Source organism: Manduca sexta, chromosome 26 (genome assembly GCF_014839805.1).
Source record: "Manduca sexta isolate Smith_Timp_Sample1 chromosome 26, JHU_Msex_v1.0, whole genome shotgun sequence".
Classification (NCBI taxonomy): domain Eukaryota; kingdom Metazoa; phylum Arthropoda; class Insecta; order Lepidoptera; family Sphingidae; genus Manduca; species Manduca sexta.
In genome coordinates, this window is record NC_051140.1 from 17,449,508 (window position 1) to 17,465,993 (window position 16,486).

The 16,486-nt window shown below is 33.5% G+C and overlaps 1 protein-coding gene across 4 annotated transcripts in view; it reads left to right on the plus strand.

Moving 5' to 3' along the window:
* The window catches only part of LOC115451827 (uncharacterized protein DDB_G0287625), a 178,534-nt gene that overhangs the window by 146,042 nt on the left and 16,006 nt on the right, over positions 1-16,486 (plus strand). For all 4 annotated transcript variants that reach the window (XM_037443104.1, XM_037443106.1, XM_037443103.1 and 1 more), the window contains exons 5-6: positions 1,895-2,055; positions 5,369-5,565. In XM_037443104.1, the coding sequence (XP_037299001.1) occupies positions 1,895-2,055; positions 5,369-5,565 (358 nt within the window). The remainder of the gene's footprint in view (positions 1-1,894; positions 2,056-5,368; positions 5,566-16,486) is intronic.

Genomic DNA, 16,486 nt, shown 5'->3' on the forward strand with positions numbered 1-16,486 from the left:
TTAGTGCTTGTAACAAGTCTAGTTTTACACTAACCAGCTCAAATATGCGGTGTAGATAAGATAATTTTATTATTGTACTACTTCGCATGATCTAGTTTAGGTCCTTGTTAGGCACCTTTTGTTTATTGGAGCTGGTGGCATTCCATTTCGGTATCTAATTTGATTACGTTAATAATTTTTATGATTATTGCCTGTTTTGAAATTTTATTATTATTATGGAAATTATGATATAAACATTTGAATTTAGATTAATAGAAATCAACAAATACGTGTATAAAACTGCTAAATATCTTATTCAACGGTTTTTTATTTATGTTCTAGGTGAAAATACCATATGAAACTAGACTTCTATGCATATTTATTTTAAAAGATTTGCCACTCTTTCAAGAAAGGAACTACACTCACGCGCAATTATTAGTTAATAATATCTATATCATTTTTAAAGTAAACGCCAACACAATTTACAAATGAATTTAAGTCATAACACCAAGTATGATATGGTCCATAATGGAAGTTCACCTATTACGGTCGGCCAGTAAAGGAAACCATGAAATGTAGCATGCACATCCGAAACTGACATTTATACATGCCCAATACGGTTGACAAACGCGGAATCGGAAAGGGTAGTCCGGTATTGAATGTTGACTCATTAAGTCGGCGAATGAAAGGTCACGTCGTGATAGCGTGGATTGGTTAAAACTAAAGACTCAAGTCATATCCGCTAACCTTAAATCTTAGTGTTATGAAAACTAAAGTTTAGATTATCTTTCCTAGCTAAGCGACATCGTAAGTATTATAATGTATTATGTAGATATATCTTCAAACAGATTCTTCATTTCTCAACCTTCGCTGGAATTATGCTGGGCTGTGTTACTATTTCGTTGCCTCTCTGGATTTACACCAGCTGACGTAGAAAATAAGAGTTTTTTTAACGAAATACTAAGATAATAAAACACAAGATTTAACCAGTTGAATAACAAATTGGGCAGTTTTATCTTTTTCGCCTTCAAATCCGTTCCCACGAGTTACGTAATCAGTAAATCACCCTTTATTACGTAAATGTTTAAAACGATTGTTATCGTATTGGATTGTCAATGTCACGTATCGAAGGTCACTTCTTCTCATTCAGAGAGATCTAGATTATACTGATTGATTGCATATTTTGTAAGCATTTGCCTAATGTTTATTTCTGAGTGATTGATCGATGTATCAAAAGCCTTTGTGCCTCACTTCTGTTGTGAAGTATTTGATCTTTCGAAATTGGTTTGATTCGAAATGGACTTGAGATTCATATAGATTGCAACGGATTCCTTTCAGAGATTTACAAAAGGTTTCATGCAAATGATAATGTTACTCAACATATTAATTTAAATTTTATTATTACATTATCAATAGTTATAATCCATGTAGATTTCAAAAGTTAGAGTGCAAAATTTAGGTTCTTGGAATTGTTATTTTGTCCGTAAGTTCTACAAAAAGCATATTGTAATGTACGGTTAGCGGTTTAAATAAAAAATATATTTAACACAAAATACTTACACACCTCATTAAATTAATTAAAATAATTGAAAATTTGTAAATTGATCGAGTGTGGAGGTTGATCATAATCTCCTTAATTGGCAAAAAATACACTGTTTATTATTCAAATTATATGTACTTGAATGATTGTTATAATTTAAGGTTGAATTACTTGGTCAATATCGTAACTTCAATATAGAAATACAAGCCCTTACTACTTTCATCTCGATATTCATCAGGTACATTTAAAATTCATTGAACTAAATCCTTTTAAAAAAATATATTTATTAATTAAAATTTTTGTTTGACCACGAATAACGATTAAGTATAAAAGTAATTCAATTTCCTACTACTAAAGATACGCTATTCCTTGCAGGGGCAATCGGCAACGCTAGAGAGCATAAGAACATCACTCACGTCGAAGTTCCCTTCGATGCAGACGCCATCACAAGAAGTAGTGTACGACACGCTCGCCCAGCTGATGCAGGAGAGGAAGATCTACCAGACATCCAGGGGATTCTTTATCGTGACACCAGAGTAAGTACAATTCAGTTTCTACAAACATACGTCACGACTTTAGCCCCGAAGGGATAAACAGAGGTGCAACTAGGGACCCTTATGATACGTCAAAACAAAGAATAAGAATAATTATTATTTCTAAACAACTATTAAAATCACTTATATAACTATGGAGATTTTAAATTAGGGATAAAGTTTATACAAAAGACTAGGTACAAACCGAAGTAACCAGCTCGGGCTGGCAAGTAGGGGGAAATAGAAGGGTAACGCGTCGCGTTTCTCACCGGCGAGGATATGAGCCCTAACCTAGCTAACCTACCAGCCTTTCACTAGCTACCTAAGTTATGACTACCCGAAGAAGAAAGGCAGAAAGAAACTCCGGGCTTTTTTTTTTGTCGTCAATGGTTCAGTACTTCTTTTGTATTTTTTCCAAGTCTTTCTTGTACATAGTCACAATAGTTATATAAGCTAATGCACGCACATCACCGTTAACATGGGATAAGATAAAATCCAATCGACTAAACCTGGAGCGGCATAAAATAAAATTAGCGATAGCAAATAAAAGAGAACATAGATTCATACTTAAATAACGGCGTACAGCGTGCATTCGCCTACATTTACAATCATAGTTTTCAATCATGAGAAAAGAAAAAAAATAGTGATATTGAACAGGCAAACACAACATGATCGGGTGGTCGTCTTTCAAAAATTACATTTCATTAAGATATGATATGATTATGTCAAATTAGAACTATAGAAATGTCATTATTATAAAAAAAAGCATGTGAGACATGTAACAAAGACATTTTACGCAGTTAATTAATTATTTTAGGCAGTTAATTAATTAGTTAATTAATTAACCCACTTTTCTTCTTATGTGGTCCGTCCTATAGGGAAGAGTCTGTCGCCACATCGGGTCAATTTAGTTTATTATGGATAAAATAGTGCTCCTGAGGTTGTATCCATACAGAAAATCACACTTTTGCCTACCTTCTTAGGAGTAGAAAAACGTTGTAATACATCTAAATTATTAACTATAATTTATTCATGTAACACGCCCGAGTCATTTATTGGACACAATCCACGACAATGATGTAAGATGCTAACAATCAAATCAGTATCAGTAAAGAGTGCCTAGTCAGTGATATTCCACTTTGTCCGACCCGAGACGTCTGCGCGGTTGTCTTACCGTGGGGATTTGTTGGAATAAAAGTAGATGGGTTAAAAATAGTGGATCAATAATCAAGCATTTTAGTAGACCTAGAAAAGGGTATACGTTTCATTCCCCAAACGATACTGGCTATGATTCATTAAGTCCATGAGAAGTTTATTTCACATCACCTCGCTCTGATTAGTATCAAACCCCACGAATTAACATCACATGTGCGCTAACTGCCAGTTATTATGCCACTGACGTGCGCGCTTCATTCATTATTAAAACAAATAATCCATATTCCGCGGTGATCTTGAACAAGTGTGTTCACACCTCGCGCGTTTAATATTTATGGTGATGACTCACATCACCATTTCGAGATGTCGCCAAACACCGGGTTTGGACATGTGCAAACCGAACGCGCACTGCGTACTGATGTTTTATCTTGATTTAAACTGAACTTTATGAATATTATCATAAAGATGAAGCATAAAGGTCTTGGTTATTGTCATCTTTCAATATGTGGAAGTTTCGGAATTGTAATGAGTATTTTTACTTATCTAATTATATTGGCGATAAAATGGGCAATTAATGCTCGATTATCATCTTAGAATAGCACATCTCGTTTAGATCAGTGTCGTCGATGCCGAGGATACAAATTAGTCAGTCTTTTTTTTACGAAGTGATGAAAAAATAAAATATATTTTGAAGTAAAAATACAGGAAATCCTCTAAAATACATTTGCAATTTTTTATTACTTAGCTATTTTTTTTTATTCAATCTCTTCAATATAATTGTACATGATTATAAAAACGTAATATTTTACTATATAATGATATAAATTAACGTCTAAACACCAATGGAAACAGAAATCAATGATATGTATATAAAATAATTTTGGTTTTGGAAGTGATCCCAAAATTCGCAATCAACAATCTTCGTCAATATATCGTTTAAATGATAATAATTATAGTATTAATTTCATTGATTTCGAAATAAACTATTAAATCCTTTAGGTATTATAACTGATAATTATGTTTCAAAATATTGGCAAACCACTCATTATCTTCATACACCCATCTCAAAGCTTTTCAATTAACGTAAATAGCATTTCAAAATGCATGAGGTCGAATCAATTTATGATTTCGCGAATGCTACTGAATCACATGCAACATCATTAGCGAACGAATTGGGAACAAAAACAATTTTTAATGAGCATCCAAGGGCGGCAAAAGGGCATTACTTATGCGTTTACAACATTCTGTCTTTCTAATTGAATTTTAATTTAATCTTTTTATAGAGAAAATTCAAATCACTGTATGGAGTAACTCAAAACATTCAGGGACCCTAGCTTGCTCTTAGTGTCAGAATTTTCTGAATGTGATCAGGTATTCAAATTACCCCATTGAAACTTATAAACATGATGTAATCATAGTATAAGTATCATAAACATCATTCTAATATGTTATGAACACTGCTCACTTTTCTGAAAAATAGGGATTGGTTAAATTTTTTAGTAAATTTTCTCAATAACCTCCCGAAAAGCGGCATCGACGTTAATTTACAGTTTTCTGTGAACTGTATCACCCTAATTGAGCCAACTCGGTCTGCGAACGAATTTAAAACTACAGCTACGCTGTGCTATTAAAAAATCACTTATTCTGGACATGTGAGTTCGAGGTCCGGCTATGAATCACTGTGACCTAACGCGTCCAAATCAAGCGTTTTTTGCAAAGTTACGTAACGGCTAAGCGCAATTACTTGTTGCATTGTCTTTCTGTTCAAAAGAAACCGGGCCTACTTTGATTTTTTTGGTTATACGTGGGCAAGTTTCTGTTGCAAACAGTTTTAATGTATTTCTTTTGTTTGCAACGCAAACACACTTATGTTACTTGTTTATATAAGGTGACATTAAATTATCAGCCTATACCTAGCGTTCGAGGATCACAAATCTTTATAGCCTGACCAGGTAAATAAAGATCCTCGTCATGTTGTGTTAAATGTGGAACAAATTTGTTTATACTAACATGGAAAAAGGCGCGCTCCTAAAGCAGGTTTTTTATTTTCCTGGTCAGGGTATACCTAGACATTGTACCAAAACGAAGCCGTTATCATAAGCATACATTGACCTTACTAAAGCCAATTCCTTAATGGACAACCTATCCTTATTGTTGCCAGGCGCCGTCGCTCGCGGTCGCGCTCGTCCTCAAGACACCACCAGAACGGCATCGATGATGACTGCCCCTCGCCCCGCACCATCCTGATGTCGGACCAGGAAGCCCTGCACCACCTGTATGGAGAGATCACCACGGTCAGAGACGGCGCTGTGACGCACCAGTGCGTGCAGACAAACCTCGCTGACGTTATATGTGGCGGTAAGTAGATTTTCATACGAAGTCATTGATTTAATATAATAAATCCTCTAGGTATAGTTGGTGAATATGGGCTGTGGGTCGAAAGATCCTGGGTTCGATTTAGTCAGTCAATAGTTATCTGGGTTTTTCTATATAGAATTGACAATATTGATGTTGTTTAACTATCAAAGAGTGATTGGTTGTGATCAGATAGTTTGTTCATTTTGTTCACTAACATAATTTCAATTGTTTTCATATTCTCTAAACGTACCTTGACAAATAATTTATTACAATATTAAAATTATTTAAAATAAACTATTAGTCTTGGTTGTCGGTTAAATATACCGCCCATTCCAAACTACTTACGATAATAATATTTTAACTAAATAACAACCCCCATTAGTCGGTTTAATGTAGTGGCACGGGTCACGTGATGAACTCATTAAATTGTCGACCTGATTCACACACGCGTCCAATAACTTGCTGGCCGGTGATTTTCAGGTCACTTGTCTAAACTAGAGTTGAAAAACTCGCCCCACCAAGAACGACAACTGTATAGATTATTGAAATTTTAAAGAATTACTTTGTATTTATGGAGTATTGATCTGAAATTATAAAAGAAGCATTAGGAACTTCAAGAGTTTAAAACTAGACAAAGCTGTGTTTTTTTAAGTGATTAAACTAGCCTAGTATTATAATATACTGTCCAACTACTGGACACGAGCCTCTTCTAATACTGAGAACTTTTTTAAATGCTAATAAAATTACAAAGGAGTTCCAACGTCTTAAAACTTTTAGTGAGAAGCGCATGGCACTGCATTGCGTTTGTTACTCTGCGACATAATGCTTGTTTTGAACCTGGCAAAAATGATTTGTTTCATGATATTAAAATGTAAACAGTATTAAATTGTTTGGATTATATTTACAAATGATTTCGGGCACAAGCGATTTACTTATCGCATAGAATTTCAAATTTCCAAACGGCACTAAAAGTTCAACAAGCTATAGATCGGGTCATGTTAATGCGTTTCCATGAATCCATCGCCTTGGCACATCGACAAACTATTTTAAATCACCAGCCTGTAAAGGGAAATTTCGCGAAAGCTTTGAAGTCCCGCCGGCACAAAGACCAAATTCCCTTGATGATGGCGATGAAAACAAAAAAGGTGTATGTGGGACAGTTCTGCAGTGGCCTGATTCCGTACTGCATTGCCTCAGTGGCTGACCTCTGCTACGGTATGTGGCAGGTAAATTTAACTCCAGAGGATTATATAAGGAGACATAAGTAGGTTAACTACTAGAATTCTTGGAAACGTTTTGAATATCAGCATTAGTGAGACACGTCCTGTAATTTATGATATTCGTTAGTGAAGATAATTCAGTGTGCTGTTTTCATAATCTCGCAAATTATTTTCGTTAATTTAATTAACTGTTAAATTTAATAAGTTGGTGTTGCAATTTAAAACATAGAATAGTCCAAAGAACGTGCTAAAGAGACCTATTTTTATTGTAAGGAAACTTCATAGGGTCCCTTCTTAGACTTGTTACACTTTTACGTAAGCTTGCTTTAAAACGACCTCAAGGGGATGAAAACTGAAGAGCCCATGAAGTCTATTCACAAATAAAACGACTCATAGAGATGAATAGCTTGCGTGGACCTTTTCACATCTTCCACTGGAATCTAAGACTGTAAACTATTTCACGTACAACTAAGTAATGAAGAGGCGATCGCTTGATGATCAACATCACGACCGGTAATAATTAGTAGCATTATTATCCTGAACTTCCATAGCAAATCGTGCTTCGAACTGGTTCGTCTCTTGAGACATTATATTTTTGATCTCATGATGCCCAATCGTATTACTAGTTTCAACGTCCTTTAAACTGGATCACTATGATATTTTGTGGCAGAAATAGTTTGAAACGTGGCAGCTGCTCAAAGAGAATCTCGGAATAAATTTGTTACATATATTCCACATTATTATGCAATATTTGTCAATGATTTACTGATTAAATTTTCCTTATACCTCTTCTATGTTATATCAAAACAACAGTTGTAGTTAAAGGGGACAACGATGATTAAGACATGGTCACAGTTATTATTAACATTTGAATATGTAAACCCTCTATGATTATTAATGAAAATATTTCGTTATTATTAATGGAAGATCCTGTTATTATATGATGCCACTCTTCTTAAAACGTCTAGAGCGAAATTAATCATAGCACGCTCTTGAGTCTAAAATCAAATGTCACATTAAACAATCTCCGAGTTCCTGATAAAGTGACATTGAACTATTTTTGCATGAACTGTGAAGGAGAGACCTCGGAAAGGTCAAAGCGGTCACACGACCATTCGTGACTCCGCCGATTTGTTTTAGGAAACTAAGGTAACGGTGAAAAACGAGCGAAATATGGGCACGTCCGTTCGTCGGGCCACGGTCGGCATCCACAAAAACGTAAATTAAATTGAAATGATCGATCCGAGATATTTGACCGATTATTCGTGATGGTCGTAATCGATTTGTAAACGATTATTCACACATTTTTGTCATAATCGTGCCAAATATTTTATTTGAATACATTGGAAGGTGTGTATCTGTTTTTTCTTCATTCATAACACACTTAAACCAAATGTATTTGTACGGTTATATTGGTCAACAGCTGTTATAATTAATTAGAAAATTATTTATGAATAATATTTATACATTTGAAGACCTAAATATTGTTTATATTATTGAAAACAAAGTACCTCGGCCATGTAACGCCTTTGAAAGCTCTGCAGTTCTCTGATATGTTATTTACTTACAATTAATTTCGCAGAATCCTGCGTATCCAGTCACATATTTGTTTACTTAGTATTTATAATTAACACTTAGGCTTAGATTACAGCCCACCCGTACAGTAAACAAACAAACTACTCTAGAACCAATCACACAAATTTAAACCTTGACATCCTGCAATTAAAGTTCTATAAACAGCATAAATAATAGCACTAGCTAGGATGTACGCAACCAGATCAGTGGAAAGTACAGCGGAAACCCCTTTCAATCAATCTTGGCTCTTCATTCCTTGTCATCGCCATCCGATTATGGTTCTTCAATCGAATCAATTAGTTTCATAATTAAGTGCTCACGTGGTAGTTTATTGAGAACTGAACTTTAATGCATCAGAAGAACTCTGATATTGACACCGCATATCTCCGGTAAGGGTATAGCTATGCTAGTTGTTTAGAGTTGCTGTGATGCTAGAAATGGATTGAAAAACCCTTACATTTTTTTAAAGAAAGAGAAAATCAACTGTAATGTTGAACATTTTAGTTTTACTATTACATAACAACTGGATACACGTTGCCAAAAATAGCGTCAATAGTGTGCGTGAATTAATGCCATTAAAGCATGTATGCGTAAAGTAGTTTTATAAAAGGGAGAGTCGACATCTCTTAATACACCTAAATTTATTACTTTTGTGCGTGTGAAATAACCCCGATTTACAAATAGAGTTAAAAGTAAGATCATATTGTTATTAAAACACACATTGTCACGGTTTGCTTTCATTCAAAAATCTGAATTCGTACGCGAGTTTTGTTCTTGAAAAATATTCGAAAAATCTTCACCAAAAGTTTGAATCTTATAAACAAAAAACCAAACCATGTGAAATTAGCGGTGTACACAGAATGTTACTAATATTATAAGTGCCAAAGCTCACGAAGATATTTTGAACATTTGTTTAAGTAAACGCGAAAACGCCTGAACAGATTTGGATGAATTTGGCACAGAAATAGACCTCTTCTGGTTTGACATATTAAAGAAATACCATAAACCTTCTCAATGACACTTTAATTAAAGAAAATCTACCAGGCGGGCGGAACCGAGAGCAACAACTATACTTTATTAAATCAGAACTCTCTAACACAACACTGTTCACGCTTCGCCAACTTTTTTTCTTCCCACATTCACAGTGACCTTTATGCATTCTATTTACTTTTTAATTCATTCGTAAAAGTAAAAAGGGTATCCGTATCAGATGCGGGTTGCCATATTTGTTTAGTTCTAGGCTGTGATTGACCGGACGCATGGTTCCATAGACCCACAAGTCTAATTAATCCATATGGTATACTTTCTAGGTGGTGGGTCTTCTGGAATCCATCTAAAGTATAACTGCCTTGTGTATTTTGCAAGGTAGTGTTTCGATTTTAAGGCGTATTCTGTTGCTCGTGAATTTTGTTAGTTTGTGTGTTGGATGTTTTTGAAGTTAAAGATTAACAACTAAAGACTAAAGTTGACGTGCACCAGCAAGCATCAATGGACGTCTTGTTTTTTGAATGTTATGAGTGGAATTACTTCTGTTATAAGATAGAGGTGATGCTTAACGTTATGCAATATTCGCTAATCGGATTTGAGGAGTAGATCCTTATTTTGGTAGGGTCTCACATATTCCACATTTCCATTCCATTTCAAAAGCAACAGTTATATTTAGGAAACCTAAAGGGCTTTAAACACAATGTAAATATTTGTTCAGACAGTATTGTATCAAAATCCCATTTGTAGGAATCAGTTCGAAAGATAGATGGCGTCGGTAGTTTCAACAATGTGTTTACTACAACTCGGTAAGGAGCAAGTTGAATGAACATCTCCCGTTGAATAAATCATGTTTGTTGGCAACTGTTCAATTATATATGGAAGCAATTTGAATGATGGACTGCCTCGAAACGATATGAATGAACTGAATGGATGACCTAATAATGTGTATGATTTGCTGAATGAAAATCGAATATTTTTCTCTCAACTGCAATTTGGCACACGTAAATATTTAAAACTGTAATCTGGGGCTATAATAAATCTCATTTTCAATAACGGCTCTCTGACGAAAGGCGAGTGATGCGTTCCCAACAAATCGAATAATACAAATTGGAAAATTCACTTCAGATAATTCGTTACTGAGTTCGTGTCATAAATATTTTCTGATAAGCAAAATAGCTGTATTGGCGCTTGAAAGTCAACAATCGTCATGACAAATGACGTTTCTACGATTTCGGATGCAATAAAATAAGTATAAACGTATTACTTGAGAATGATTACCTTTGTAGTAATACCTGACTTGAACGTCTGTTTGCAATTTCAATGCAACACAACACCTTAAACTGTATTACATAAAAACACAATAGTGGCTATCAAAAACGGATCTTACGCTACATCCAAATCAGGCTTTTCACAATGATCTCTATTATACCAACAAAATAGATTTAAATATAAATTGGCGCGAGAGTAATGCATCATCGGACTCACTCTTGCTAATGGCACATCATTATGAACGAATTAATGGTGACAGTGTGTGGAAAGTACCATCGGTGATTGAACAGACGAATACTTTGCATTCGAGAAAATCTATAGTTTACTCCAATGTGTTTAGAAGACAAGAGTGCTGCCAAGTTTTTGTTTCTCACTTTTACGAAGCGATAATGACGGGTAGCTTTCGATTTCACTTGTAATTAGTTTCAATACAGACTCTGATGTTGTTTTATCATGAATAGACAACCTGCTCGGCTCTGAAACTGGGACACGAGAGTTTATGTCGTCTATAAAGTTGGTTGCGTTGGTAATCAAATATGGGTATCGTTTATTTTGTTTCTTGACTTATATTTCAATTGTGAGTAAACCGCTTCTATGGCGGTTTGTTATGATATATTTGTTCACGGGTAAATTATGTGCGTGCATTGATCATGCAGAACTGTACAATAAGTCTCAGATAAATTATTTTAATTACCATTATGCGTATTAAATACCTCTAATTTCAACTTTAAATCAAACATATTGAAGTTATTATTTATTCCACGTTTAATATCATCCATCTTTATTACTTCAAAAGTAATGTTTACAATCCTGATACTGGTTTTGTAACTATAAATTTTCACTGTTACCTGTCATAGCAGGAACATAATCCAATGTATTATTTGTATAATATATACCAATTATTGAATAAGGAAGCATTTATCCAACTACGTTATTTATTATTTCTTACATAATGGATAAAATTCTTGTACAATCCTAGCTTGGAAAGGATAAAATAGGAAAAACGCACGCGTGAAATTGTAAACGAGTTGTTTATCTCATGGCAGGTGATGCGATCTGGGTAATGATAGCTTCCATCCGAACAGATGAGGTTATATTGATAACCGAACATCATTATCCGAACTAATAATTAGATATAAGAGCTACGATGTTTAAATATGGTAATACTGACCGGACTTTCGTGTTCACAACTTTAGATTGAAATGATTGAATGACCGTAATTGCAAGGCGGTTATTGCTCGATGGAATTTATATTCTGCGTTAATTGTTAGCAATCATCGAACTAATTAGTAACCGAGTATACTACAACTGGGCCCTTATTCTGTATGATAGTGTAAACGCGTAACGCGGCCGTGTCATGTTATCTTCGAGAAATTTGCGTGGAATGGTATTTTGTAAGCCAAATTTCTATAGTCCTAAACATGATGCGTTGTGTTACGTGCTTGTTACGCACTGTCAAAATAACGTGCGGGATAGAGACTTTCCTTAAATTCAGTTTATTTTTAAATAGATATTTACTTCTACCTTCGTTATTAAACGCATCATTTTGTCATATTAATTGATATCTTCTGTCTTTCAATATAAAGCATATAATTAATGGCCAGCGTAACAGAAAGGTTGTCGTAATTAAGGTTTTAAAAATAGAAGCAGATAATCTAAGGGGCCTAGAAAACAGACTTTACTGCTAAGTTATGCACGCTTAAAAAAAGATGCTTACACGCGAAGTATGCAGCTGCTGTCTATATACCTTAATCGATTTACTAGTTTTTTATTTTATATACCAAACTATATTTATAAATATTTTGCACATGGTATGTAGAAAATTAATAAAGTGGATTTTAATAGTATTACTAAATAACTACCAATTTCTCTATCTGACTACAAGTTACTAGGGACCACTAAAATAATAAAATATTTATGAAACATAACCAAAAATTGCTTCCCGATAATTTTACATACAAACTCGTGAGATATCACAAATATTTTACAAACAAGATATCTGATTTAGAACGTGCTGATAGATGTAACAACAAAACGTCGAAACATAATAAATCAAATTTAATGGAATTAAGGAAGTTCACTCTAGTGGGTTAATCGAGAAATCTAAATGGTTGCCATGGTAGGAAGAGTAAAGCAAATGTTAGAATTATCTCATTATATCAGTTTGCGGTTGGTAACGTTTATATGGTCAATTGATCATGTTCCCCCCGAGCTTCTTTATTGATTGTGGTTACTGTCAAATCTCTTCCTATTTCGTTCGACAAGCTTAACACTTAGTAATGTGTTTCTATAGTAGAGGGGATATAAAACATTAAACACATTTATTAGATTATGTTTTTATTTGATAATTTCTATTAATAAAAAAAATATATTGTTGGTGTGCTTTAATCTGTCCCATTCGCGAATTACGTACGTACGTTTTAGGTACAGTTGAAATAGATAATTAATTTTTAACTTTATTCATCTTCTTCTTGGATTGATCCTATTTGTATAGTATAATAATATTCTCTCGAAGCTATATTAGTATAAAAGTATTTGTACCGTGTTTACCTCTACCATATTATGTGTTCCTAATTGCATTTAATATACTATTATGGTAATAAGATAACGTTTTAATAATAATATTGTTGATTTAGAAGTTACAGCATAATGGTAAAGAATTTTGTTTAAAAGTTTTAAATATTTTCTTGATATTTGTAAAGTTTTTGTCTTATGGTAAGTTTTAAAAATCTTTCGTTACTTTTGATAATTAGCTTGGCCAATTTTATACATTTTTTTTATGTTTACATTGTTTGAATAGAACTTAAAAATATTTATTGATTATTTTACAACACTTTCGAAGTTTTTTATTTGTTAATTTGAGGAAAACTTTGATTGGTTTTAAGTTTTAGATAGCATTTTAGTTATTCTATTATATTGCATGGTGACTTTTATTGCAGTTCTTAAAGATTTTATACAGAAGCATGATAAATATAATTATTTTTTGATTACATTTTTTTTATATTCAAAAGTAACTTATATGCTTATATCTCCTCTAGCATTCAGTAGATCACAAAAGCACTTAAAACATTTAATGCAGCTTAAAAATACGCGTCTAAGTATATATTATATTCATACTATATGTTTTATAAAATAACAAATAATTAGATAAAATGATTTTTTTTTCTTTAATTAGCTCTCCTGTAAAAAAGTATAATTTTCATTTGTGGTAGTTTTGAATTCAAGCAGCGATGTGTTAACTTTATTTCATGGAAATCAAATCAAATGAATGCAGTTTCCCTTCACTTTAAGAATGCGGTGTAATACGGAATTTGCCACTGTTATTTAAATTCAGAACTTTGTTGCAAAGGAAATTATTGTTCAGTTCAGTTATATAGCGCATAAAACGGTCGATTTACGAGTCAACATCATGGGACTGTTGTAGATTGCACAATGTTCAGACACAATTAGGTTTAGCACGGAGAGCTTTACCGGCCGGTGGCTAATCACATTCAGGTCTGATGCAGGTGTTACGTCATACGTCGCGTGACCAGTGACTCCGTGCCTCGGTGGCCTCGTTTTTACGATCGATTTCAGGTGGGCTATACGCAGAAGTGATGAATAACCATCAGTATTTAAAGGTTGTATTTTCATGTTCAACCGATGGTGTATAATTATGTGACATTATGGTGCAATTTTGTGGTTATTTTGTATGTTTAATGTCAAACAGACGATTGTAAATCAACAAACGATCAATATATAAAATATCAATTCCTTTTTATAACTTATAATCATCCAAACATAATAAATACTGAGCAAGCTTTCTAATTATCACCGCAATTTGCGCCAAAGAATCGTGATGAAACTTGGATGATATCAACACTCCTTTCATCTAATAAAAATAAACATTAAAATATATACTAAAGTTAAATCATCCGGCCTTATCGTAAAACCAAAGTTAAATAGCAGCTTTAGTTTTTTAAATACATTGTGAAAGTGTTTATGATCAAGTTAGCCAAGTATGTTTTATATCAGATTGTACCAGTTACAAATTACACCCAAGATAAGCAAAACATGGCGTGGACTAACAAAAAATGCTTCATAAACAAACATAAATATGACACGGGCTAAGTGGTTGACCAAAACAGGATAGCGAAATGAAATTGAAAGACCTAATATTGCTATTTATTTATTATCCGCCGGCATATTCCAATGATAAAGCCTTGTGAGTAATCTAGTCGCTTTCGTTTCGTAATGCGGTCATGTTTTCGAAATGTATTTAATTAATTTAACATCTTTTGTTAAGTTTCTTCTTTTTATTTGTTAAGCTATTATGAAAAACCAATTAGTTGCGAAAGAATCAAATAATGCATACGAAGAAACAAATACAGATAAAAGTAGTAATACACCTCTACTCATGAAATGTGTACACCACACGTACCACACCACTCAGGTCTGCAGCTGATATCATTAATTCTCTTTCCACTTTACTGAATACTAAACATGACAATGCAGAAGTGAATGATTCCCAGAATTGAGGTATAAAAAGCGTCAGCAATTTTACGATCAGCGTTTACTGACACTATCGATCGAAAAGTAATAGTTCAAGAACATTTAAGCTTTTGATGCATGATGCCTGGTGCACTAAGTACCGTTGCACCGGCGTCTAAAAAGTGTCCTACGTGCTTCGTTTTTTAAAGATTCAATAAATTGAGCTGTTATCGGATATTTTGTAATTATCAAGGACTCAGACCAATTTCACACATCGTCGCCTATTGAAGATTGTTGCTAAATCACAAAAGTGACAACGATTTTAGATGCTGTAAAAAATAGTATAATAATTTTTAAAGCAGCCTTACCAGCAAGTGTTGTGTAACGTTAAAGTCTAAAGCGATATTCATATTATTTGGTTTAGATATTCCAGTTAATATTATAAGTGATCAATTTATTCTTCTCTGGAGGATCGAGAAGCGGTTTTTCGCCAGCAAAGGGAACCTCTTCAACCCACATTGTGTCTACTGGATCCTCAACAGCTGAGGTTCGGAACATTCTCTGAATACTTTTGCTTACGGCCATAGTCAATGTGCGTAGTAAAACAGCTTTAAAGTCTAACAAGTCTTAGAGTTATTTTTGCATACAACCATGTTTAGAATTTGATCAATATCGTAGAAGTTATATTCTTTATATTTGTCATCACAGCGTCACTATTCAGCGGTAGCAAAACTCGTCTTGTGGGAAACATCACTTTTGCTTTTCTTTACAATTATTGGCGATTTCTTTAAACATTTAATATCCTTAGTGCCTTTCAACTCATTTGCTTAGTTTTCATCATTAAAATGCATTATGGCGTTTCATTATACACGAATTATCTTCATAGCGACGATAAAGCGAACACTTTATGAAGTGTTACTCAGTTTTCGTAGCGTAGCGCAAACACTTTTGGTTTGCTCAAATATTTGATCAAATCCGGATACCCAACTCGGACGTCTCGTAGTGTGCACTTTACTGCAGTGCGGATGTTAAATATAATGTCGTACTGGCGGTTAAAAAGATGAATCCAACACATGTCAGTAGTTTGGTATCGAAATATTTTTTTTATATTAGTTTTATTTGGGACTTAGTAATAATAATTCTATATTGTAATGGTAAATATGTCATTATCGTTTGTACTTTTTGTATATAAAGCAAAGATATTTCTAGAATAAAAGGATTAATTAAAATTGTTGTTTAATTTAGTAATGTAATCTCTACATGATTAAAAATCTAAAGAAATCAAAATAATTCTCTCCAAAATTTATTTATTCCGAAATATTAGATACATATAACCTATTTCTTATTTGGAAACATGAAATGCTGAAGTAATTTTATTTTTAATAATCAGGATATTATTA